Consider the following 23,791-nt stretch of genomic DNA (forward strand, 5'->3'; position numbering starts at 1 on the left):
CAGATTCAGATTCGCTGTGTTGACCCCTGTTTTTAAGGAATAATTCACCCCAAAATGTAAATTATCTCATCATTTACTCACCTCTCATGCCATCCCTGATGTGTTTGACTTTCTTTCTTTTGCAAAACACAAACAGTGATTGTGAATGGTGAACAAGACTTTAAAGGTACGACAAGCACATAAAGGCTGCATAAAAGTAATCCATACGACTTTAGCAATTAAAGCCATGTCTTCAGAAGCAATATGATAGGTGTGGGTGAGATCAGATCAGTTTTTAAGTCCCTTTTTACAAAAAATTTCCACTTTCACTTTTAAATTCTTCTTTGGTTTTTGCCGATTCACATTCTTAGTGTATATGGGCACCTACTGATCGGGGCTGGTCAAAGGGGGAGATTTATTGTAATAAAGGACTTCAATATCAATCTGTTTCTCACCCATTATATCACTTCTGAAGACATTAATTAAACCCCTGGAGTGTTATGGATTAATTTTACGCTGCCTTTATGTGCTTTCTGGAGCCTCAACTTTTTGATCACCATTCATTTGCTTGGAATTGACTAATGGAGCAGAGAGTAAATGATGAGAACATTTTTTTTTTTAACTATTGCTATAATGCATTAAAAAGCACTTGCTGCAGTAGACGCTAGATGGCGCTGTAGTGTCACACGTGCACTGACATCATGCGCGCTCTACACTTCCCAGAATGCACTTCTGTGCTGCTAGCGCGGTTAGCCTTAGCTTGCCGATCACATTCATTACTACAAATACGGCATCTGTACTACTTTAATTTATAGTGGTCTGTTAAAACAGATATGCCTCCGAAAAAGCCAGTTCAAGCTACAGGCAATAAAAAAACACAAGAGAAGAAGAAAGAAAAGATCATTGAGGTGAGATATTTTTAATTTAGGAACTCGAGCACTATGATGAACTCTGGGCCCTGTGCTCTGATTCACTGACGTATTTCAGCAAAATAATCTGATGACCTTTTTCATTATACAGAAGTTTTTCAACATCACAGGGCTTAATAGGTCATATTAACTTGTCATGATCAGCTTTTATGAAGATTGGCTTTTATGAAACACATTGGTGTACATTTTTTAACGGAGGATTAATTTTGGCCTTATTTTACAAGATCACATATTATTGTGTTCTGCCTTATCAACTGATTATGTAACCTGTTGGTTTCACCAGTTGTTTGCTGGATTGTTTTTTGATAAAAAGGACTTATTAGTGTCATTGTCACTGAATGATTTTCTTCAGGATAAAACCTTTGGACTGAAAAACAAAAAGGGAGCTAAACAACAGAAGTTCATCAAAACGGTCACACAGCAAGTCAAGTATGGACAGCAGAATGCACGGCAGGTAACATTACACTGATGTCAGTGTTCTTATCTTAAGTCTGAAATCCCAAGCCAGTGATCTGGAGTTCTGTGATGTGTTTTGTTTGTCTGTAGATTGCGGCCGAAGGTGATAAGAACAAAAAGAAGGATGACAAGAAGAAGGAGCTGTCTGAGTTGAACGAGCTCTTTAAGCCAGTGGTGGCTGCTCAGAAAGTCAGCAAAGGTTACTGATGATGTATATAAATTGAGCACTGAATGAGAGAGAAAAATCTATTTCTTCGTAATCGATAGCTTGACTGAGATATAAAACTGGCAGCCACTTTAATGTGGCATTAAAGGAATATTCCGGGTTCAATACAAGTTAAGCTCAATCAACAGCATTTGTGGCATAATGTTGATTACAACAACAAATTATTTTGACTCCTCTCTCCTTTTCCTGAAAAAAAGAAATAAAAAATCAAGGTTAAAGTGAGGCACTTACAATGGAAGTCAATGGGGGACACTTTTTGGAGGGTTTAAAGGCAGAAATTTGAAGCTTATAATTTTTATAAAAAGCACTTAAATTAATTCTTCTGTTAAAATGTGTGTATTATTTGAGCTGTAAAATTTAATTTGTCATTTTACATTTGTTTTAGGGTTTGTGTTGACATTACGTCATTGGCAATGAAGTTGTAAATTTGTCTATAGCTTTATCACACTAAAATTGTTCACACACATATTGTTTATGCCTTGTGGCTATTCTTGGTCCATTTTTACTTTAGGCCTGCAGCTAACAATTAGTTTGATAATCGTTTAATCTAATGATTATTAGAATGATTATTCTGCGATTATTGCGACGATTAAGCATAAGCTCTTAATTATTCAGCTTATGCCACGGTTGTATTAAACGTACTTAAAGAGGACAAAATCAACTTTTAAAAATACCTCCTAAATGACATTCACTGAAATAAAGGAAAAAAATAATTTTAACTTTAATTCACTGAAAAAATCCTATTGTTATCAAATGTTTTGTCTTTTTTTTTCCATTTAAAATGGTCTAAAAATCCTTAAAAAAAATATGCATTTACTTGAGAAGCAATATAAGATATTTAGACTTGCTTTAAAAGAATGTTTCTGAAATATACACTCACCTAAAGGATTATAAGGAACACCTGTTCAATTTCTCATTAATGCAATTATCTAATCAACCAATCACATGGCAGTTGCTTCAAGACAATCTCCTGAACTCCAAACTGAATGTCAGAATGGGAAAGAAAGGTGATTTAAGCAATTTGGAGCATGGCATGGTTGTTGGTGCCAGACGGGCCGGTCTGAGTATTTCACAATCTGCTCAGTTACTGGGATTTTCACGCACAACCATTTCTAGGGTTTACAGAGAATGGTGTGAAAAGGGAAAAACATCCAGTATGCGGCAGTCCTGTGGGCTGAAAATGCCTTGTTAATGCTAGAGGTCAGAGGAGAATGGGCCGACTGATTCAAGCTGATTGAAGAGCAACTTTGCCTGAAATAACCACTCGTTACAACCGAGGTATGCAGCAAAGCATTTGTGAAGCCACAACACGCACAACCTTGAGGCGGATGGGCTACAACAGCAGAAGACCCCACCGGGTACCACTCATTTCCACTACAAATAGGAAAAAGAGGCTACAATTTGCAAGAGCTCACCAAAATTGGACAGTTGAAGACTGGAAAAATGTTGCCTGGTCTGATGAGTCTCGATTTCTGTTGAGACATTCAGATGGTAGAGTCAGAATTTGGCGTAAACAGAATGAGAACATGGATCCATCAGGCCTTGTTACCACTGTGCAGGCTGGTGGTGGTGGTGTAATGGTGTGGGGGATGTTTTCTTGGCACACTTTAGGCCCCTTAGTGCCAATTGGGCATCGTTTAAATGCCACGGCCTACCTGAGCATTGTTTCTGACCATGTCCATCCCTTTATGGCCACCATGTACCCATCCTCTGATGGCTACTTCCAGCAGGATAATGCACCATGTCACAAAGCTCGAATCATTTCAAATTGGTTTCTTGAACATGACAATGAGTTCACTGTACTAAAATGGCCCCCAGAGTCACCAGATCTCAACCCAATAGAGCATCTTTGGGATGTGGTGGAACGGGAGTTTGGTGCCCTGGATGTGCATCCCACAAATCTCCATCAACTGCAAGATGCTATCCTGTCAATATGGGCCAACATTTCTAAAGAATGCTTTCAGCACCTTGTTGAATCAATGCCACGTAGAATTAAGGCAGTTCTGAAGGCGAAAGGGGGTCAAACACAGTATTAGTATGGTGTTCCTAATAATCCTTTAGGTGAGTGTACAGTAAGTGTATTTTGTATGTACGTGTTTTTTTCACTTTGTTATACTTCTGCGAGTGCAGTAAAGACAAAATGTACTTCTATTCAAGATCTATTCTCTAAAAGAAAGTCTAAATATCTTATAATCTGCTTCTCATATGAATGCATCTTTTTTTAAGGATTATTAGATATTTAAAAATATTTGTATTTTTAATATTTTATTCAACATTTCTCAGATAACAATTTTTTCTTCCTTAGTGTAGCTGCTAAAGAAAATGTATGTTGTTTTAAAAGAGTTTTAGATATGTATATTGGAAAACAAGCCAAAACAAATAAAAAAACATGTTTTTGGGGTGAAGACTACCTCTCTCACCTTTCTGTTCATAAAGCTGCGTATTGGCAATTTTCTTCATGATAGATAATGCACAGTGACGTATTTTATGATTCAATAAATCACGAGCCATCACATTATAATCTAGCTGAATTTAAGCCTGCATGCTTGAGGTGCGAGTGTCAATTTCTCCCCCTCAGATTGGGACATTAGCGCAACTCATAGTGCTGACCGCACAGAGAAATGCCGTCTTCGGAATTTGAAGTTATTTACATGATCTGCTTCCATATTATTTGAACTTTAATAAATCTATAATGCATTAAAGATGTAACGCTGGGTGTTTCCTTTAAAGAGCTCCAGCTCCACTTATTCCACAATGAGAGTGCTTCTTTTATTTACTTATTTTGTATTTTTGTATAATTCCCTCATACTTTGTGATCTACATCATCTGAAGCTGTTTGGAAAGTTTAGAGTGCAACTAGACTGTGGGCTGTGTTTTAACTGCAGAGCAGCTCTCGCATCGTCATTACAGTTTAATGTGATCTCATGTTACGTTAAACGAGATCAAAGCGACTGTTCGACAATTAATTTTTGTCGACAACTTTTTATTGTTGATAACGTCAGTTAATCATTTCAGCCCTAATTTACTTCCATTGTAAGTGCCTCACTGTAACCCAGATTTTTTTAAAGAAAAGGTGGGATGAGTCTAAATAATTTTTTGTGGCAATCAATCTTATGCTACATGCTGTCAATTGAGCTAAACTTGTATTGAACCCTATTGTATTGAAGTATTCCTTTAAGAACATAAAAATCTGAAATATATGATATCACAAGAATAAACCAGTGTACCAGTTGCTCGTTCAAACAATGGTGTTGTTGGTTCTGTGAATGTTGGACAGAAAACAGAACACATAGAAACGCCGAAAGATTTCTGTTCTTCCAAAAGTAAAGACTACAGACTATTTCACGGGCATAACTTTGCAAACAAATCTGTATATAAATGGAATATGCAGACCGTCTTCCAAGTGAGCTTATAAAACAAACGCTGTGCAGCCTGAATCCTGGGAGATGTATAAGACCAGCCATTCAGATTGGAACTGGTGATTTAATTGTTTTGCCAACCCTTGCCTTTTTTGTGTACAATAAGCATCAGACAGTATATTAACTGTCCATTGGTATGCCATCTGAGGATAATTTTGTCTACACCCATGTGTCAAATGTCAATTACTTTTGTCTTGGTTAGAGTTATGCAGATGTGTGATAAAGAAAAAGTTCACACAAAAAAAAAATTCTCACCATTAACTCACCCTCATGCCATCGCATGTGTACATGACTTTCTTCTGGATAAAACAAATGAAGATCTTTAGAAGAATATCTTTGTAGGTCCAATACAATGCAAGTGAATGTTGACCAGAAATTTGAAGCTCCAAAAAAGAAGGCTGTAAAAAAAGTAATCTACAAGACTCTAGTGGTAAAATCCATATCTTCAGAAGCAATATGCTAGGTGTGGCTGACAAACAGATCAATATTTAAGTCCTTTTTTACTATAAACGTCCACCTCTGACCAGCACCAACCAGTAGGTGGCTTTATGCATGAAGAATGTGCCAAAACACAAAAGAATGTGAAAGTGGAGATTTATAGTAAAAAAACATTCAATTGACCTGTTGCTCACCCACATCATATCGCTTCGGAAGACATTTGTTTAACTGCTGCACTCAAATCGGTTACTTTTATTCTGCCTTTATTTATGTTTTGGAGCTTCAAAGTTCTGGCCACCATTCACTTGTATTGCATGGATGTACAGAACTGAAATATTCTTCTAATAATCTTCATTTGTGTTCTGCAGAAGAAAGAAAGTCATACACATCATGGATGGCATAAATGTGAGAAAATAATGAGAGAATTTTCATTTTTGGGTCAACTTTTCCTTTATTGAATATTTTTTAAATCAAATAATTTTTCAAGTTTTGTCCCTCTTTGGAATAATTATTACTCATCAGTATGTATTGTTTGATTTCTGAACTACACCGTTCTACCTTTTGTGATGATTTGATGTTTCCTTTTTTGCTTTTTAGGTGTGGATCCCAAGTCAGTGCTGTGTGCTTTCTTCAAGCAAGGCCAGTGCACCAAAGGTGATAAGTGTAAGTTCTCCCATGACCTCAGCTTGGAGAGAAAGTGTGAGAAGAGAAGTTTGTATGTGGATGGCAGAGATGAAGACCTGGAGAAAGGTGAGTTCAATATTACGTTTTAATATTGTAATCTAGTGGTCGAGGCCAATAAATCGGCCGATATTCAGAATTTTCCAGTTTGGCTGTTTTTTTTCTTTAAAGTGCTGAGAATCGCCTGCTTGCACGTGAAGGAGTCTTCTGAGACATGTAAACAACAAATCTAAGTTTGTTATGTGCCATCTTGTTACTACAATAATAGACCGGTGTGCAACACTGTCATTTAAATGGTCCACATATCAGAACCGCAGCAGATGCTTTTGAGCTCATGATGTTGAAGTGCTCGCCTGTTTCATTCTCTCTCCTCAACAGTTCCCTGTAACTTTAAAAACAAATTGTCTAATGATAAAAAGGCAATTTTCATACTTCTGTCATTTACCGTCTGCTAATAGGCAGATATCTCGATTAAACAGAAGTTATTCATGAACCTCACTAGAATCCACCACTTTCTTCCTGTCAAGCGCTCATATCTTCATCTGAAGCATCTATCAGCCAGGATCAAAACTCAGTTCCTCTAATTTATGGATGCAGCATGACTGTCCGTTCAGGACAATCCAAGCAGGCGATCCAGGCCACGTAAACTGTTTGCTGGATATATTTGCAAATAAATAGCTAAAATTGGATGACTTAACAGAAATCTGAAGCACACAATCTTATTTTTAGTTTTAGTATTAAGTTTTGTTTGAAATTATAAGTAAATATAGTGCTAAATAATATTTTTTTTTTTTTACAATATTATATATGTTATTTACTATATTAAATTGTGTGGGATATCAACATCGGCCATTAAAAAACTCCATATCTGTAGAATTACACTATTTGAATCATTGTATTATGTAATTCTGTTTTTAACTTACATTTTGATTTTGAAATTGCAGACACCATGGACAATTGGGATGAAAAGAAACTTGAGGAAGTTGTGAACAAGAAACACGGAGAGGATGAAAAGAAGAAGGCAAAGACACAAATTGTAGGTTCTGGCGCGATTGATAATTTCAGACATTACACCAGGTCTTGGCGATAGGACGATGTTATTGGATATTGACAATATCTTACAAAGATCCCAATGCCGATTGTGACACTAAATTGACAGACGATGATCGACAACATCTGGAAATGGCAAAACCATGGATCTGGGAATTTAACAAATATATTAAACAATGGCTGGGGTGTAAAACAAGCACCGTACGGCCAAATGCGACGAGGCTGAATCCAGTTCACAAGCTTCTGTCCAAATGTATTTCATGCAGGGGTCATTTTGTAAGTTCGTGGTTAACATGCGTTGTGAACTTAATTCTGCAGGTTCAGTAATAATAATCTTTGTATTTAAGAAACAAAGACAAAAGTGGATAAATTAAGACGCATTCATCTTGAACTTGAAATTGAGTTCTGTTTAATTTTCTATAGGCGGCATTAAATGTACTACCAAAACGCAATACACAAATTCGATAAGAACACACATTTGGCTGCATTATTTTGGGTATTTATTAGGTTTTATTATTATAATTATTTTATTATTATAATTATCTTTACATTTAGAATTGTCTTTAGTTCTTAATTTGTGGGCTATTAGTAATTTTCCACTTGTTGTCACTGACTGATACGGGCGTGATGGCAAATGGTGCTGTTGGAGATAGTAAATGTTTGGATTTGGGGAGGTTAATATATGGTTAAATATAAAAAAAATGTATCACTTTATTTTAATTGCCTTTTTTGTTTAGTTTAACGTGCAATTTGAATTTAGAAACATTTTTTTTTTTGTTTCAATAAATTAATAACATTTTTTAAAGCAAAAATATTCACCGACCCTCGGTAGTTGAGGTGACGATATATTCATATATTGCAATATTTTTTAAGGTGATTATCGATAAAATAGTTTTTACATATCGCCCAGCCCTAAATCACACCTCACTGTCCGTCACTAAATATTAAAATAAATCATGATTAAGATCATCAGTATTTCTATCTTGACTTTAACATTAATGCAATGGTAACATTTCACAATAAGGTTCCATTTGTTAACATTAGTTAATGCATTCAGTATCATGATCAGTGAACAATATATTGTTTACAGCAGTAATTCATCTTGTTTAATTTCTATTAAAATAAATCGTTGTTCACGTTGTTAGTTCATAGTGCATTAATGTTAACAAACAACTTTTGATTTTATAAATGTATTAGTATATGTTGAAATTAACATTAACTTAGATTAATAAATGCTGTAAAAGTATTGTTCATGTTAAGTAATGGTGGAACCTTATTGTTAATTACCAATGCAATTTTTATGGTTATGATTTTTTTGCTCCCCTCGAAAAAAACAATTAACAAATATTGTGCATTTGTTTTTAAGGTGTGCAGATATTTCCTTGACGCCATTGAAAACAACAAATACGGCTGGTTTTGGGTTTGTCCTGGGGGAGGTGACAACTGCATGTACCGCCACGCTCTTCCTGTGGGCTTTGTTCTGAAAAAGGACAAGAAGAAGGAAGAAAAGAATGAGGTTGAGATCTTGCTGGAGGATTTAATAGAGACTGAGGTGAGAGACGAGCAAAGAGACAAGAGTGTCTCTCAGAGCAGCCTGTATTTGAGAAATGAATGAGTCTTGAAACGGTGCCATCAATTTCATCTGTTAGCAATTTTCTGAAGTTTTGTAAAGATCACCTGTCATTCTAGCGATCTGCCCTTGGACCAAACGTCACTCGAATTACTCTGGAAACATTCTTGGCTTGGAAGAAAAGGAAAAGGCAAGAGAAACTGGCTAAAGCCGAGCAGGACATGGAGAGAAAGAAAGCCGACTTCAAAGCTGGCAGGGCATTTGGGGTGAGTAAATATGATGTCACTTGTAATGACCTTTGTTTGCATTAACAGCAGTACAGTTCAACTGAATTAAATGGGTATTTTGACAGTGATGTCATGATTTTACCAATGAGTGGCAGTAAAGCTTTGGGATCAGGGCTAGCTGTTTTTACTGTAAAGACTCTTTCATGTTGTTCTACACGTTGTCTTTAGCTTTAAATGGCACACATCTGTTTCATGGATTGCCTTGTAGGTCAGTGGTAGAGAAGTGTTCGAGTTCCGACCCGAGCTTGTTAATGATGATGATGAGGAGGCTGATGATTCTAAATATGCTACAGATGATGATGATGAAGATTACAATGAACTTTATAATCAGGTATGAATATCTCCTGCTTTTTACCCAGAATAGTTAAGTGGTTGGTGTGAATACATCACCCCATTAGCTTACAGACTAAACGAAAGAACTAATTTTACTTCAGCCTTTTAAATGAAAATAACATCTTATTCTTAGTCATCTTATTTTCATTATTAAAGGAATATTCCGGGTTCAAAACAAGTTAAGCTTAATTTAAAGCATTTGTGGCATAATATTGATTACCACAAAAATCTTGTCTCTCCTTTTCTTTAAAAAAAGCTAAAATCTGTGTTAAAGTGAATGTGGCCAAATTGTGAAGGGTTTGAACAGAAATGTAAAGCTTACAATTTTATAAAAGCACTTAATTTTTCTGTTAAAACTCATGTTTTGTTTGAGCTGTAAAGATGATTACATTTTTAGTCATTTTAAGGTTTGCTGACAATACATCGTCATAGCAACAAAGTTGTCAAATTGATTATAACATAACACAGAAAAGGTAGGTAATTTTATCACACTAAAATGATGTTTACATGAATATTGTTTATGTCTTGTGGCTATAACAGTCAAAAATTGACTTTCATTTTAAGTGCCTCACTGGAACCAAGATTTTTGCTTTTATTTAAAGAAAAGGGGCAAGTGAAAATACATTTGTGGAAATCAAAATTATGCCACAAATGCTGTTGGTTGAGCTTAACTTTTATTGAACCTGGAATATTCCTTTAATGTCAAGGTTGCCATGTAACCTTGACATTAGGTTGGCAGGCTCTTGATTTGTCTTGATATACCCTCCCCTTAGTCTTTCAGCCTCATTAATATGATTGCATCTGCAGGTGGAGGATGGAGAGGACATTCAGGATATTGATATTTCTAGATTTATCCCTAAAGAAGTGGACCACGCAGGTATAACAGTGGCAGCAGCTGACCGGTTCACTGTCAGAGCTCCTCCCACAAATGACACTGATGGTAAAAGGCTTTTCAGTATCTTCCATCATTCATGCAGAATTCTTTTAAATGCAATTTATTTTTTTATATTTTCACAATTAAGTTTTTTCATTTAACAAATTCTGACACACCTAAAATATATTCCTTAAGATATGCATATATAAATATATTTTTGTTGTGAGGCCAGTGAAAATGTTGTAAGATCAAGTAAAAATCTGTGTAGAAAGTGTGGTATAACTGCTCTTGAAAAAAATAAGTGTAAATGTAACATTTCACTTTATCTTTTGCCCTCTCTAGGGATATTTTAGAGTGCTTTAGCTTTGTACCAACCTATCTTACCTCGTTCTTCCTGAACTAATGTAATAATTCATGAATAGCACCCCCCTACATTGCAAGTCACTGGCTTATGCGACTAAATTTTGCGCAATGAGACTAAAATATGTTGTCTTAGCCACTGGCTAGAACATATTCAGATTTTACTCGCCAGAGTTTTGTATTGGCGAAGCAGAACTTATGCACTGCCATCAATTTACTGAATAAGTAGCTGTCCATTAGGAAGCTGACTCAGCCTTTTCTTTTACAGCGTGTTTTGTCTTGTAAATGCCCACTCTGAAGGAAATTGACCTTATTTAGCTGCAGCTGCTCGAGTTCCGGAGGTGTCGTAGTCATACTGTCTCCATCGCTTTAGTTGAGCCATGACATGCCATAATTACATTTACATTGCATTTAACGATGTCAACTCTGATTTTGCTTAAACTTTTCCATGGACTGTTTTCATGTCCGTTTTAAAGCATGGGTAGAGACCAGTTACAGATGTCTGTTAGAAGGTAAGTGTTGCAAAACTCAAGAGCTTGCAGATTTAATTATGAGAATGTGTAAAATATTTGTACAAGCACTTCACACTCATTATGCAAGTAAAAGTCCAAAGACAAGATCATGTCTCTTAAAATCCTTTATTTACAGTAATTTGGCAATCAAAAAGATAAAAAGAAACATAATTTCTAATCATTGCACGATGAGGGAAAAACAACCTTGCAACTACTCTCTCTTAAATGTGTGCCAGAGATGATCTATACCGAGATAACAACCTCCCCGTTTTTACTGAAAGAGAGTGTAATGATCAACTAGCGTGTTACAAAAGTCGCTGTTTGTGGATACCATACAAATGAATGGGAAGAGCCATAACCGATACCTAACTGTTGCAAAATTGTCTGTGTCTTCTCTTATAAAACATAAACGTTATCATAGTAATTTAAACTTCACACATGGTTTATTCCAAATTGATTGTTTAGTGCAAAGTTAGTTTTCACCAAGGGCCAAATTCTGTCAACAATACAAGGTCAAGGGCCGGCCCTCAATGAAATGACAATGTTTTTGCTGCTGCTACTATTGTTGATTTTATTAAAAAAGTGTTTTATTATATTTTTATTTATTCATTAAGATAATTTTTTTTTAAACAGATACTCAAAACTACACAATTTTGCCTTCTAAAAAAAAAAAAAAGGACTGGATCTCCTCCCTGCACATTCCCCAATTGCAGCTTCAATTATTAGACCTATTGGCATATATAGCAATTGTTCTTAAGGATACTATTATAAAAGTATTGCAATAATGTCAATAAAGAAAAGATAGTGAACCAGTGTTTTCTAATATATTATTTAAAATATTAGGCTACTCGTCATATTTTATACTGTAAAATAGATTTTATTCTTTTTGTCCACTATTATTGTGTATTTGTTTCACAATACCTTGTGTTATATTATTCGGGCATTAATCCAGACATTATAAAAAGAGTAGTTGTCTTCAGGAGTAAACATGTTAAAGAATAGAGGATGGGCTCAATTCATTAAGTGATGAGCGGTTTAGTTTATTCAGCGCATTGAAGGAAATTAACGTCCTCCATAGGCATCCATAAATTTAAAAGAAAAAAAAACAGTCTTGTCTCATCGCCAGTATACCACCATAGAATATCTATAGGACTGCCACATTATGCTATTTTATGCCAAGCTTGTAGGTTCCATTGCTAGAAGGGCTCTTTTGTGCGTTGTACTCATTCAACCATAAATATTTGCTTTCGGAGATGCCGGTTTTCTTGAGGAGAATGTAACAACAATTAAGTGCTTTGTTTACATATCAATGAGCTGTTATATTGGATTTAGATAAACGTTTTTCCTTGCTCTTGAAAAAAATATATATATATTTTTGGAGATACATGCTTCTCATCAGACAGCGACGATATGTGAAGATGCTCGCTTCTCGGATTGCTTTTATTTCAGTTTTCAGTTGCATTACACTTTCATGTCATCAAAAGTCTGGTGAGTAAAAGCAAAAACTTACTAGCCTAGCCAGTGGCGACCTTTTCCAATGTGTCTGTAGATGGTTGATTAGGTGTCATATCTTCTGTAAATGGCATTCTTTGTAATTTGCTGATGTCCCAGGGATCTCTTTTGTGGTTCTGTTCTTCCTATAGACAATAAATTGAGCGAGGCCTCAGGCGGCTCTATGGAGAATGGAGAACACAGCCAGGATGAAACACTGGAGGATGGGGCCAACGAGGAGGAGTCGGAGGCAGTGCCAGTGGATGAAAACCTTTTCACGGGGGAGGACCTAGACGAACTGGAGGAGGAACTTAACACACTGGACCTAGATGAGTAAAGACTGGGACCATTCCATCATTCATGAACTACACATGGCTTGAAGTGAATGACAATATTTTCACAAATAACTGCTACCAAAATTGCCATGTCAGAAACAACAGCTCTGTCTGCGATATGCGCCCTTATCACTCGATGTGTCCCAGGAAGCTACAAGAGAGAATGGAGTACATATGTCTCGTGTTCTTTCTCGAATTTGATTATTTAAATTTTCCCTTTTACCGTTTTTTTTTTTTTTAATTGCTTTCTACCCCAATAAAGCACAGTCAGAGGGTCTTCCATTTAGATCCATGTGGTTCAACTGCAGGAACATAATATTGATTAGGCTATTGATTTTGATACTTCTGCATTCTCTTGTAATAAGACTTAATTTAATGATCATCTTCGTACGATCATGCTACTGAAATAAGGCAAAAGTTAGAATTTCCCTCTTCAAGCACTCTTTAGTATTGGGTTCCCCTTTTCTGGTGATATGAAATGTTGCTTTAATGAATACAAAGGATTCGTTCTGTGGAATCATTTCAGTTTTTAAAATGTAACCAAATGCATGCCTGTATCAGGATCAGAATGTAAATGGCGAATAAGTGTGACGCTGATTTTCAAGTGTTCAATAATCAGTTGATGAGATTGAGGTGTCGAATGTGAAATCTATTGGATGCAGATGTGGCATCTGGCCTTACAGAAGGAAATATGGGAAAAGACATCATTGCTAGTAAGATTTGATGTTTTTGAGTGCTTTAGGGATGTTTCAGAGAGCCATTTATGAGCTTGAAAGATGTACTAGTAATGTGTCTTTCCTTTAGTATTTAAATGTTTTAAACTGCCTTCTCACAAACGCCACAAAAAATTGTAAATAAAAGAATATCAGATACTGATTTTGAGTTGATGCCTAATTAACCTTTAGAATAGAGTGTGGGTCATTTAAGACTTAAAGTGCTGTTTAGTAGTAAAAAAAAATAAAATGTTTGCCTTGCATCCCAATTTAAAGGGAACTATTAAAACGTTTTGGCTGTAACTAATTTTGGTGCATTGGCACGTCAAAGCTGACAGTTTGTTCTAAGATAATATTTTAGTAATGTACAGATCATCAAACAACCTTTAACAGATGTTTAGCAATAGCAACGGACCATAACGATTCTTAACGTGGCACCAATCCACTACTTGCTTAAGTTGGGCTGTTGAGAGATGCCTGACTTACAGAGAAATGGTCAGAGGACCGGCATTTCCTTTGATCTGAAGGAGAAAGCACCTCTCCCCTCTACTCCTTCATATGAATAGATGGGGCCTTATTTTGAATGGAATGACTGTATATATTGAACAAAATTCCCAGTGTCTTGGAACATCAGGGATCAGGCAACTTTACAATAGCGTTTTCCTGGAAAAGTCATGGAAATTTCCATTGTGTATATCAATTTTTCTAGTAATGCTCTACTCAAGCCATATTGAGGTCTGAGTTAAGAGTGAATCTTTTGTTTAGGTGGGTTTTATTAAATGTGGATAGGTGATTGTCCAAGAGTGAGTTTCTATAAAAAAAATCCCAGCCATGACTGGAAAAAATATGTTTTTGTTAGGCAGAGGCAAATAGAGTTAGAGTAACTAAATCACTGCAAGAAATTAACCTTAATTTTTATTTTATATAGTATTAAAGGAAATATAAAAAATGGAGGCAGGAAACAGGAAAGGAAATGGGACAAAATGGTGGAATCGAACCTGGGTCCTCCACACGAGAAATTCACATACGAACTGTCATTACACCGCAAATGAGCCGCTGGCGTGCCCCTATGCATTGCAGACATGCTACAGACATGTACTAACGTCACATTTGCCTCCTTTTAAAAGTTATTTCGATAACACTTTACAATAAGGTTGCATTTGTTAACATGAAATAACAATGAACAATACATTTTTAGCCTTTATTAATCTTGGTTAATGTAAGTCACAACATATACTAATACATTTTTAAAAGCAAAAGTTGTATTTAACATTGGTTAAAACACTGAACTAACACGAATTAATGAACAATAGTATTTTTATTAACTAAAATTAATAAATACTGTACACAATATATTGTTAATGGTTTGTTCATGATACCTCATGCATTAACTAATGTTAATGTATGGAACCTTAATATAAAGTGATACCATTATTTATTTTAACAGTGTACATGAAGTGTACTAGTTGTAAAAAATAAAAAGCAAAAAAGACACTATACAGAACATTTGCTGACCCTTCAAGTTGTACAATGTTGTGGTTCGTTTTCTATTGGTTAATCATGGAATAATTTGATTTATGGATTTTTATGTATTTCCTAAAATAAATCAAATTAGCTCTCAAACCCATTGGGGCTCTAAAACCCTTAAGATCTATAAGCCTAAAATAAAACTTCTAAATGTATACAATGTCCAAACTCATGTGGTTATCTTAGGTTAGATATTAATGCCCATCTGTTTCTCATATAATTAATTCTTACCGCATCTGTCAATTTTGAAAGATCTAGCAGGGTGTATTCAGAGTTGTTTACTAAAGGAATAACACTCCACTTTTGGCTTGGAACAAGAACAGTGTCTACACATTTTGAATCCTGTATCCTATGTTGTCAGTGGCCAGAAGGCTGACAAAGCATTCAAAGAAAACCTCCAGATTATATCATAACAATTCCCACAAAAGAAGGGTGCCGTCTTTTCCAATGTGCCACTGGTGCCTTTCATTTCCACAAGAAATGCAAGCTTTTCAAACCAGTTACAATAATAATGTTTTCCCATCTAATTTATTGAGTGGTTACTTTGTGTTTAGGGTTAAAACTTAACTGAGACCAGCCAAACATAAAAATCACCCTTTGTGATGAGTCTGTTACCTCTCAATGAGGGACTCAGGGGGATTTACACAGTGCATTTTTGTAGACATTCTTCATCACTGCGTGAGTCACTGACAGATATGAGTAAAATACTCTCAGATTGGATAAAATCGTATTTCATATTAACTTCCCTTTATGAAGTAAAACGTTAAAAGGGCAATTGTTTTCCTGTATTTCAATAACAGTGTGAATCTGAATCAAGTAAAGATTGACAGAAATGAAGGAATAGTTCACCCAAAAATGAAAATACTCACTTTTACTCACCCTCTTGCCATTCCAGATGTGTATGACTTCCTTTCTTCTGCAGAACACAAAGATTTTTAGAAGAAAATCTCAGCTCTGTAGGTCCACAGAATGCAAGTGAATGGTGACCAAAATTTTGAAGTTCAAAAATCACAAAGGCAGCTTAACAGTAATCCACCCAGTGGTTCAATCAATGTATTGATAGTACAAGATGATAGGTGTGGGTGAGAAACAGATCAATATTTAAGTGCTTTTTAAAATTCAATCTTCAATTTCACACTCTAATTTATTGTTTGTTTTTGGCCATTCACGTTCTTTGTGCATATCACCACCTACTGAGTAGGGAGGAGAATTTATAGTAAAAAAGGACTTAAATATTAATCTGTTTCTCAACCACACCTGTCATATCACATCTGATCTGAAGATATGGATTTAACCACTGGACTGTACTTTTATCTTTGAAAAAGGTTGAATATTTTATTTGAATATGACAAAAATGGTTCAAAGTGAAGAACACCCTTTAGAAGTATACTGTAGTACTTAGTATGTTAGTTAGATGATCACCAGGCAAACATTATTATTCCACCACTCAATGTCACATGGTCCCAAAAGCCCCTTTGACCACATGCTCTAAAACAAAAGTGACTTTGTTCCCGAGAATGCCGTCTGTTCCAATGTGCCACTGGTGCCTTTCATTTCCACAAGAAATGCAAGCTTTTCAAACCAGTTACAATAATAATGTTTTCCCATCTAATTTATTGAGTGGTTACTTTGTGTTTAGGGTTAAAACTTAACTGAGACCAGCCAAACATAAAAATCACCCTTTGTGATGAGTCTGTTACCTCTCAATGAGGGACTCAGGGGGATTTACACAGTGCATTTTTGTAGACATTCTTCATCACTGCGTGAGTCACTGACAGATATGAATAAAATACTCTCAGATTCTGAATAGTGATTTGCCACAGCTATCTTGACCTTGTTGATAAAGTCTGGTTCAAGGACTTGTACTGATAAAAAGGCGACAGCTGGTTTTAATATTCCGGGTTCAAAACTATTTAAGCATTTGTGACAGCATTTGTGGCATACTATTGATGACCACACACATTTATTTTGACTTGCCCCTCCTTTTCTTTTTAAAAAAAAAGAAGAAGCAAAAATCTGGGTTCCAGTGAGGCATTTACAATGGAAGTGAATGGAGGCCAATTTCTGAATGTTAAAATACTCACTATTTCAAAAGTATAGCCACAAAACATAAACAATATGCCTGTAAACGTGATTTTAGTGTGAGAAAATCACTTACTAACTTTGTGTAAAGTTAGTCAATTTAACAACTGTGTTGCCATTATGATGTAATGTCAACAAACCCTAAAATGACTGTAAAAATGACAATTTAAACAACGTTAAAGTTCAAATAATACAGTTTTAACAGTGTTTTTATAAAAATGATAAGCTTCACATTTCTGCCTTTAACGCCTCCAAAAATTGACCTCATTCAATTGTAAGTGCCTCACTTTAACTTACTTTTTTTTAAAGAAAAGTAGGGACGAGTCGAAATTCGTTTTTGTGCAAATCAACATTATGCCACAAATGCTGTCGATTTATCTTAACTTGTGCTGAACCCGGAATATTCCTTAAAGTGCTGTCTTTGAATATTTTGTCTTTTTAAACACAGGGTGGTGCTGTTTCACTACAAAGCATATGACATGCTCAAGGTCATAAAATGAATTCCTCTTCCCTGGGATAAAAACATTTTGCGGCATTTAAAAATATTCAGCCGCGAGCCATTACCAGCTCACACATGCCCATTTAAGTCATGCACGCTCACCGATAAACGCTCCGCTGCGGAAATCTCGCATGACGTAACCGTGACGTTTCAGTCGCTTGGTTTATTTTCACTTCCTGTAGAGTGGGACATCCCGCTGTTGCTTCATCCGAGTTGGACTGCATCAGTTCTATGTCCTACTTTATAGGGTTGCTTTTATTTTACAGGATAATTAGAAACGGATGGGCTGTATTGCAATAATGTAGGAGACATTCCTTGGAATTGTTATCGTGCTAGTGTTTGCGGTGATTTAAACTTATTTTGTGTATATTATGGAGTGTGGCATCTGTGCGAATCTTTTGTGCTGCTGCTGAACTAGACATCCACCCACAAACACAGGCGCGAGCTCCGTCTACTCTGAAACTCGACAGACCTCAGAGATACAAAACATGGGCGAACATCTCTTTTCCTGCTGGGCGCTAGTGGCTATTATCTACTTCAAGCATGGAGTTTCATTTAATCTGGACATTAGCAAACCCTCCGTTTTCTCTGGACCTCCAGGAAGTTATTTTGGATTTTCTGTGGCTTTCTTCAACCCTGACAACAAACAGTGAGTAAAGTTGTATCCCAAATTCTAGTTAGCTGCCTACCTAGACAGACACGCATTTTAGACATCATAGAATCATGCTAATGGTTAGAAACTGTACAAACTCCTACAAACAATACTTTTTGAGACATATCGATTGACAGTTCATATGCTCTAGAGCAGTGGTTCTGTGGTCCAGTGGAACTGGTTTTGCTTCTGGACCTAGATTTTACATTGGACATCAATTGGCAACCCAACACAGTAATTTTCTTTAATAATTTATTTATTTTTTTTTTTTCAAAGAAAAGGACATTTATCAAGTGACTATATATATATATATATATATATACACCATAATTACTTATTTATTTTTTATTTTTTTGCTGATGTCGACAACAAAAGATATATAGGAAGTTTTCCTGATCCCTTTTAAAAGTTGATGAACCTATTTATTTATTATACAATTTATTTTCTAATATCAAACGTCATTGAAACAGATATTATATTACACAGGAGGACAACGTTCTCCTGTTACTTGGCCTTATCTTTACAGTGTAATGCCACAGAACCACAGGAAAGACCATGGATGGCTCCTCGTTACTTTGGTTAGGTCAGTGTAGTTAGTCTTTATAGATAAATAAAACATTTTAGCCTAAACACATTTAGAAACTCCAACTACAACTGCCACATTTGTCATAAAATAAAATTAATTTTAATTAATTAATCGATCTCTCTCAGTTTCTCTCTTTCAATCCCTCAAATACAAACTCGCTTGCACACACACACACACACACAAACCCACTACTTGTTACTCCAATAAGCGCTCCAGTAAAGCAGTGCAAGCCACGCAATCTTCAGCTGCTAGTTCTAAAGTGACGATTTCGAGCTAACAACGATGGCTCGGACTATATCAAAGCAAGACACTGAATCTGTGGCTAAAGAAATAGTTCCTCTCATAATAGCATTTTAGGGACGAAAACCAGAAAATGTCTTGAGATAAAACCCTGAACAATGTTTTAAGGTGTGGTAACTGTGGTTTAAGTGGAATAATTGATGACAGACCGTTAAATTGTTTAAAAATAATGCACACCAGAGGTGTAACCGTCCCATTAGCACAATTCAACGGTCCGTCGTCAATTATTCCTTACTCAAATTTTTGTCAAAATACAACAAGTACTGTTACTATTGTAAAATCATGATACATTGTGATGTGTAATTTGAAAAACCTATATTTTGGCAGATGCACAGTTTTGTGTCTTTTCCTAGTTAGTGTTGTTTACAGAGGCAGGGCTGTCTAGCTGTTTGAGAGGTTTGATTTCATCTTTATACTAGAAAATTCTCTCTAGAATTCTAACGTGTTGCATCAGTTTTGTGGTCTGCGGCACGATATCGAGGGAAGCCTGGTTGACGCGTGCACACTTCAGACATACATAGAGCAGAGCGCATCACTTGTGTGAATTGTTCATGTTTGCTTTCAATGGCATCACATTTTCAGATAAGAAGCATATTTATCAAAGTGCAAAATCTTAGATGAATACCATTAAATTTGCCTCGGCGGCCCAACATTTCTCTTAGGCCGTTGAAAAATTTAAATGGACCCACATCCATTAAGACACACTGCTCTAGAAGAATAATGATGTAACTATGTTGGAAAGACAATCATTCTGTTGTAAGATGGGAAATTTGTTTCACACATTAAGGCTTTTTGAAGATCTAATTCAGTTACAGTCTTGTAATGATGTTTTTTAAAGTGTAAATACCGTTTCCCCTGTATTGCAGTTTTGGAGACTGTTTGAACAGCTCCTTTAAGGACAGGCTGCACAAGTTTATTTTACTTTTAGTTATTTTTGCACAGTGTCTGTGTTACTGTGCATTTCCTTATATAAGTTCAAAGTAACATAAATGAACAGCTAAATTCCAGTTAAACTATTTTGCATGTAAATACACATGGTTTCTCTCTATTACTACAGTAGTTAATTTTTGGAACATATAGCTTAATATGTGTAACAGACACTGTAAAATAAAGTGTCATCCTTTTAATTTATTTTCTACCCTCTGATTACAGATTAAACATACTGGTGGGTGCCCCCAGAGCCAACACTTCAGATCAGACTCCCTCAGCAGTCACAGAGAGGGGTGCTGTCTTCAGCTGTCCTTGGCAAAAAAGCGGCACATGCACACAGATTGAGTTTGACAGCTCTGGTAAGCATAGCAGTGGGTTTTCAGCCATTATAGTGTAATTGCTTCTCCGCCTTGCTGTTATTTAAAGCTTTTTAAGTGTATAAATTCACATTACATGCTAGTGGAAGAGGAATCAGGGTTGTTATGGGACCTTCTGAAATGCCTGTGGCTTATAAAGATTTATTAGGTCATGTGCCCGCTTTGCTCTACATATTTTCAATAGATGGAAGAAACATAACAGAGGAGGGAGCCTGGAATTGTGTGAAGCTCATCTAGTGCAATTGTTGTCACAGAGTGTTGTTTTGAATTCACATGCTTGGCAATGACCTACAATGACACTTGTTTTAAAAGAGTGGACAGACAAGGGGGTTCCTTCACACTTCATAAAATGTAGTCCTGGCCTGCTAACTGGTCTGCAAATGTACATAGGGGATTTTTGTTTTTGATTGTTTGTTTAGTAATAGCAGGCTATATTTATTAAAGAATTGGCCACAGAATGTATGCAGTTCAAGAAGTGTTTGAATAAACTCTTTTTAATTAAAAGAGCTAAATGCTGTATTGTTGTATTGAAAGTATCTCTATCACACTACTACACCTTCATAATGAACGCTTCTGAAAGCATAAGCAATCTTAACTGTAACAGGATTTTGTTTAGTCTTCAATTTCTATGAGGCGAATATATGTGCCAGCTTGTGCCATATCTCATTGGCATTCAGTGGTGCTTTTAGGCTGGCCTGACCTGATTTTCCCTACAAGCTGGAATGTTACAAGAGCAGTACCAGGCTAAATTAAAAAAGGTCTTCATTTCGGTGTGCTTAAGAGTTCTCACAAACTACTCCTCTGTGTCATTTTCACCCTTAAAAAATTATGTGTAATATAACCATGCACTGGCCCCAATTAGTATATTGACACTTAAATAAGATTTTGGCTAAAATTTCATTTTAGGTCATTGCATCATAAAATTTCACAATATATCTAACCAAGTGGCATTTGCAAACAAATTAAACTAGATCTTTTCTCAGAACTATCTTCAGTTTGCCATTTTTTTTTAAATGACTTTTTACCAGAGGCGGTTCTAGACCCTATAAAGTCTGCGTTTTTAGATGAGCACAAAATCGCATATTTTGAAGAACGTTTGAACCACTGTTTTCAACATAAGGAAAGTGGATAGTTGACAGTCTGTAACTGTGTTTGAGGAACGGATCACAATTCAAGCTGTTATTCACTGATAATATTTCCCTTCGCCACAGCTCTCAAATCTCATTCACTGTTGCGTGTATTCAAATATGTTGCACGAAGACGTGTTGTGCCAGTTTCATAACTGACATCAATTATGCCAAAGGCTGTTGGTCATGTGACTGATTACATCAGGGCAAGTTGGAAGATTTTAAGTGAATTAGGGATGGGAATTTTAAAGTAATTGTTTAGTCGACTACTCTAACCCACAAAAAACGTATGGCTATACTTTTGAAAAAGTGAGTATTTTCAAATTCAAAAATTGGCCCCATTCACTTCCATTGTAAGTGCCTTTCTGTAACCTAGAGTTTAGCTTTTTTTTTAAAGAAAAGGAGGGACAATTCAAAATAAATCTTTTTGGTATTCAATATAATGCTACAAATTCTGTTAAGCTTAACTTGTATGAACCCAGAATATTCCTTTTCAAGTTAAAAATAACAAGCATGACACGTAAATGCATGAAATTAATATCTTGGTGTACTTGCAAACATACCAAGAATGGTTTCCAAATAGGGTTCACTTCAATGCTTTTATTTTTGAGAGAAAAAAAAAAAAGAAAATTAAATGAACAGTATGGCTAGTAAAAATTGAATGGTAAATGGTCTGCACTTATATAGCGCTTTTTTAACCTTTTCAAAGCGCTTTACACTGTGACTCATTCACACACTCACTCACACACCAATGACAGTAGAGCTGCCATGCAAGGCGCTATCCTGCCATTGATAGCAACTTTGGGTTCAGTGTCTTGCCCAAGGACATTTCAGCATGTGGAATCGTGTGGGCCGGGAATTGAACCACCAACCCTCCGATTAGTGGCCGACCTGCTCTACCACCTGAGCCACAGACATTAGGCCAATTAAAACTGGAGGAATAACAAAAGATTTAGTAAAATTAAAAGAGTAATGCACATATATAAACTTTGAGTCTACATAAAGCTATCAAATATTTTTAATTTCACATGTTTTTATTCAGAAAAATACACTGTAACGTAGTTCAATGGACAGGAGGAGGCAAGAACCGGCTTGATAATATAAATAATAGTTTAATATAAAACTGAAACAAAAGACAAACACACACGTACATGTGCGTAAACGATCTCTCTCTCCCGCACCACTGCCCGCAATCGGCCCTTATCCCTCTCGGAGGCTTAATTAGCCTGATAAGGGACTGGGTGTGTATAATCACGACCTGGCCCTCCACCCTGCCACATTCACATTCACACACAGAAATATTGGTCATAAAAGCTTTTGAGTTTCTGGTACTACTTTGCATTTTCTTACCAATTTAAAAGCAGATCCTCATCAAATGCGCAAATAAAAATAATTTGGCTATTTTCCAGTAGTGTTTTTTGTAGTCCACAAGCTGGTGCAGAAAGATTACTTGATTAGACGATTACTTGCACACAAATTTACATATGCTGATTAAACAAAGCTATCAAATGACAGAATACTTTGAATATAGCGCACACATCTTATAGACTATGGCTGTTCTACCAGAAAATCACCATCAACTTTCATTGGATGAAAAACAACAACCAACCTTTTGCAAAACATCTTTTGTGTTCCATGTAATAATAAAATAAATATAATAAAGGCAAAGGTGTTTGGAACAACATGACGGTTAGTTAATATTTATAGAACTTTCACTTTTGGGTGAACTACTCCTTTAAGTGTCCAAATGCTTGTTGGCGCCACTGTATCTTCCAATGACCTTCAAGATACTTTAGATTTCAGTTGTCTTTTTATAGTTGTTTATTTAGCAGTTACTATTGCATGAAAGACATTTAAAAATTATTCTGTTTAGTACTGTGTTTACTCATGCATATCATTGTCCTGACATGTTTTTATTGTTAAATATGTGGCTTTACAATAGTGTTCTCTGTTCTGGCTGACCCGCTTAATCTGAGGAGCAAGCTCAGTCTAGATTACAGCAAAATGGCAAAATACGAGATGGAAACCATTCATGTGGAACCAGCATGGTTACACAAC

The 23,791-nt window shown here is 35.8% G+C and overlaps 2 protein-coding genes across 2 annotated transcripts in view; both read left to right on the forward strand.

Annotated features, from left to right (window-relative positions):
* The first annotated feature begins 712 nt into the window (after window positions 1-712).
* LOC127658961 (zinc finger CCCH domain-containing protein 15) lies at window positions 713-13,810 on the forward strand. The gene is made up of 10 exons (XM_052148546.1): window positions 713-887; window positions 1,261-1,362; window positions 1,455-1,563; window positions 6,045-6,197; window positions 7,073-7,164; window positions 8,545-8,730; window positions 8,868-9,014; window positions 9,244-9,366; window positions 10,176-10,308; window positions 12,758-13,810. Exons 1-10 carry the CDS (start codon window positions 813-815, stop codon window positions 12,940-12,942), a joined length of 1,305 nt encoding a protein of 434 aa, XP_052004506.1. The 5' UTR covers window positions 713-812; the 3' UTR covers window positions 12,943-13,810.
* Window positions 13,811-17,944: 4,134 nt separating this feature from the next.
* The window catches only part of LOC127658756 (integrin alpha-V-like), a 40,567-nt gene continuing 34,720 nt past the window's right edge, over window positions 17,945-23,791 (forward strand). Inside the window, exons 1-2 of the mRNA XM_052148242.1 lie at window positions 17,945-18,410; window positions 20,452-20,588. Coding sequence (XP_052004202.1) covers window positions 18,250-18,410; window positions 20,452-20,588 — 298 coding nt within the window. The 5' untranslated portion in view covers window positions 17,945-18,249. The remainder of the gene's footprint in view (window positions 18,411-20,451; window positions 20,589-23,791) is intronic.

Source organism: Xyrauchen texanus, chromosome 18, assembly GCF_025860055.1.
Source record: "Xyrauchen texanus isolate HMW12.3.18 chromosome 18, RBS_HiC_50CHRs, whole genome shotgun sequence".
NCBI lineage: Eukaryota > Metazoa > Chordata > Actinopteri > Cypriniformes > Catostomidae > Xyrauchen > Xyrauchen texanus.

Excerpts from the sequence above, each read along its gene's own strand:
- LOC127658961 (XM_052148546.1), top strand. The coding sequence starts at position 813 with ATGCCTCCGAAAAAGCCAGTTCAAGCTACAGGCAATAAAAAAACACAA. Across the intron at positions 1,564-6,044 it reads TGCTCAGAAAGTCAGCAAAG|GTGTGGATCCCAAGTCAGTG; the intron begins GTTACTGATGAT and ends TTTGCTTTTTAG. Across the intron at positions 10,309-12,757 it reads TCCCACAAATGACACTGATG|ACAATAAATTGAGCGAGGCC; the intron begins GTAAAAGGCTTT and ends TTCTTCCTATAG.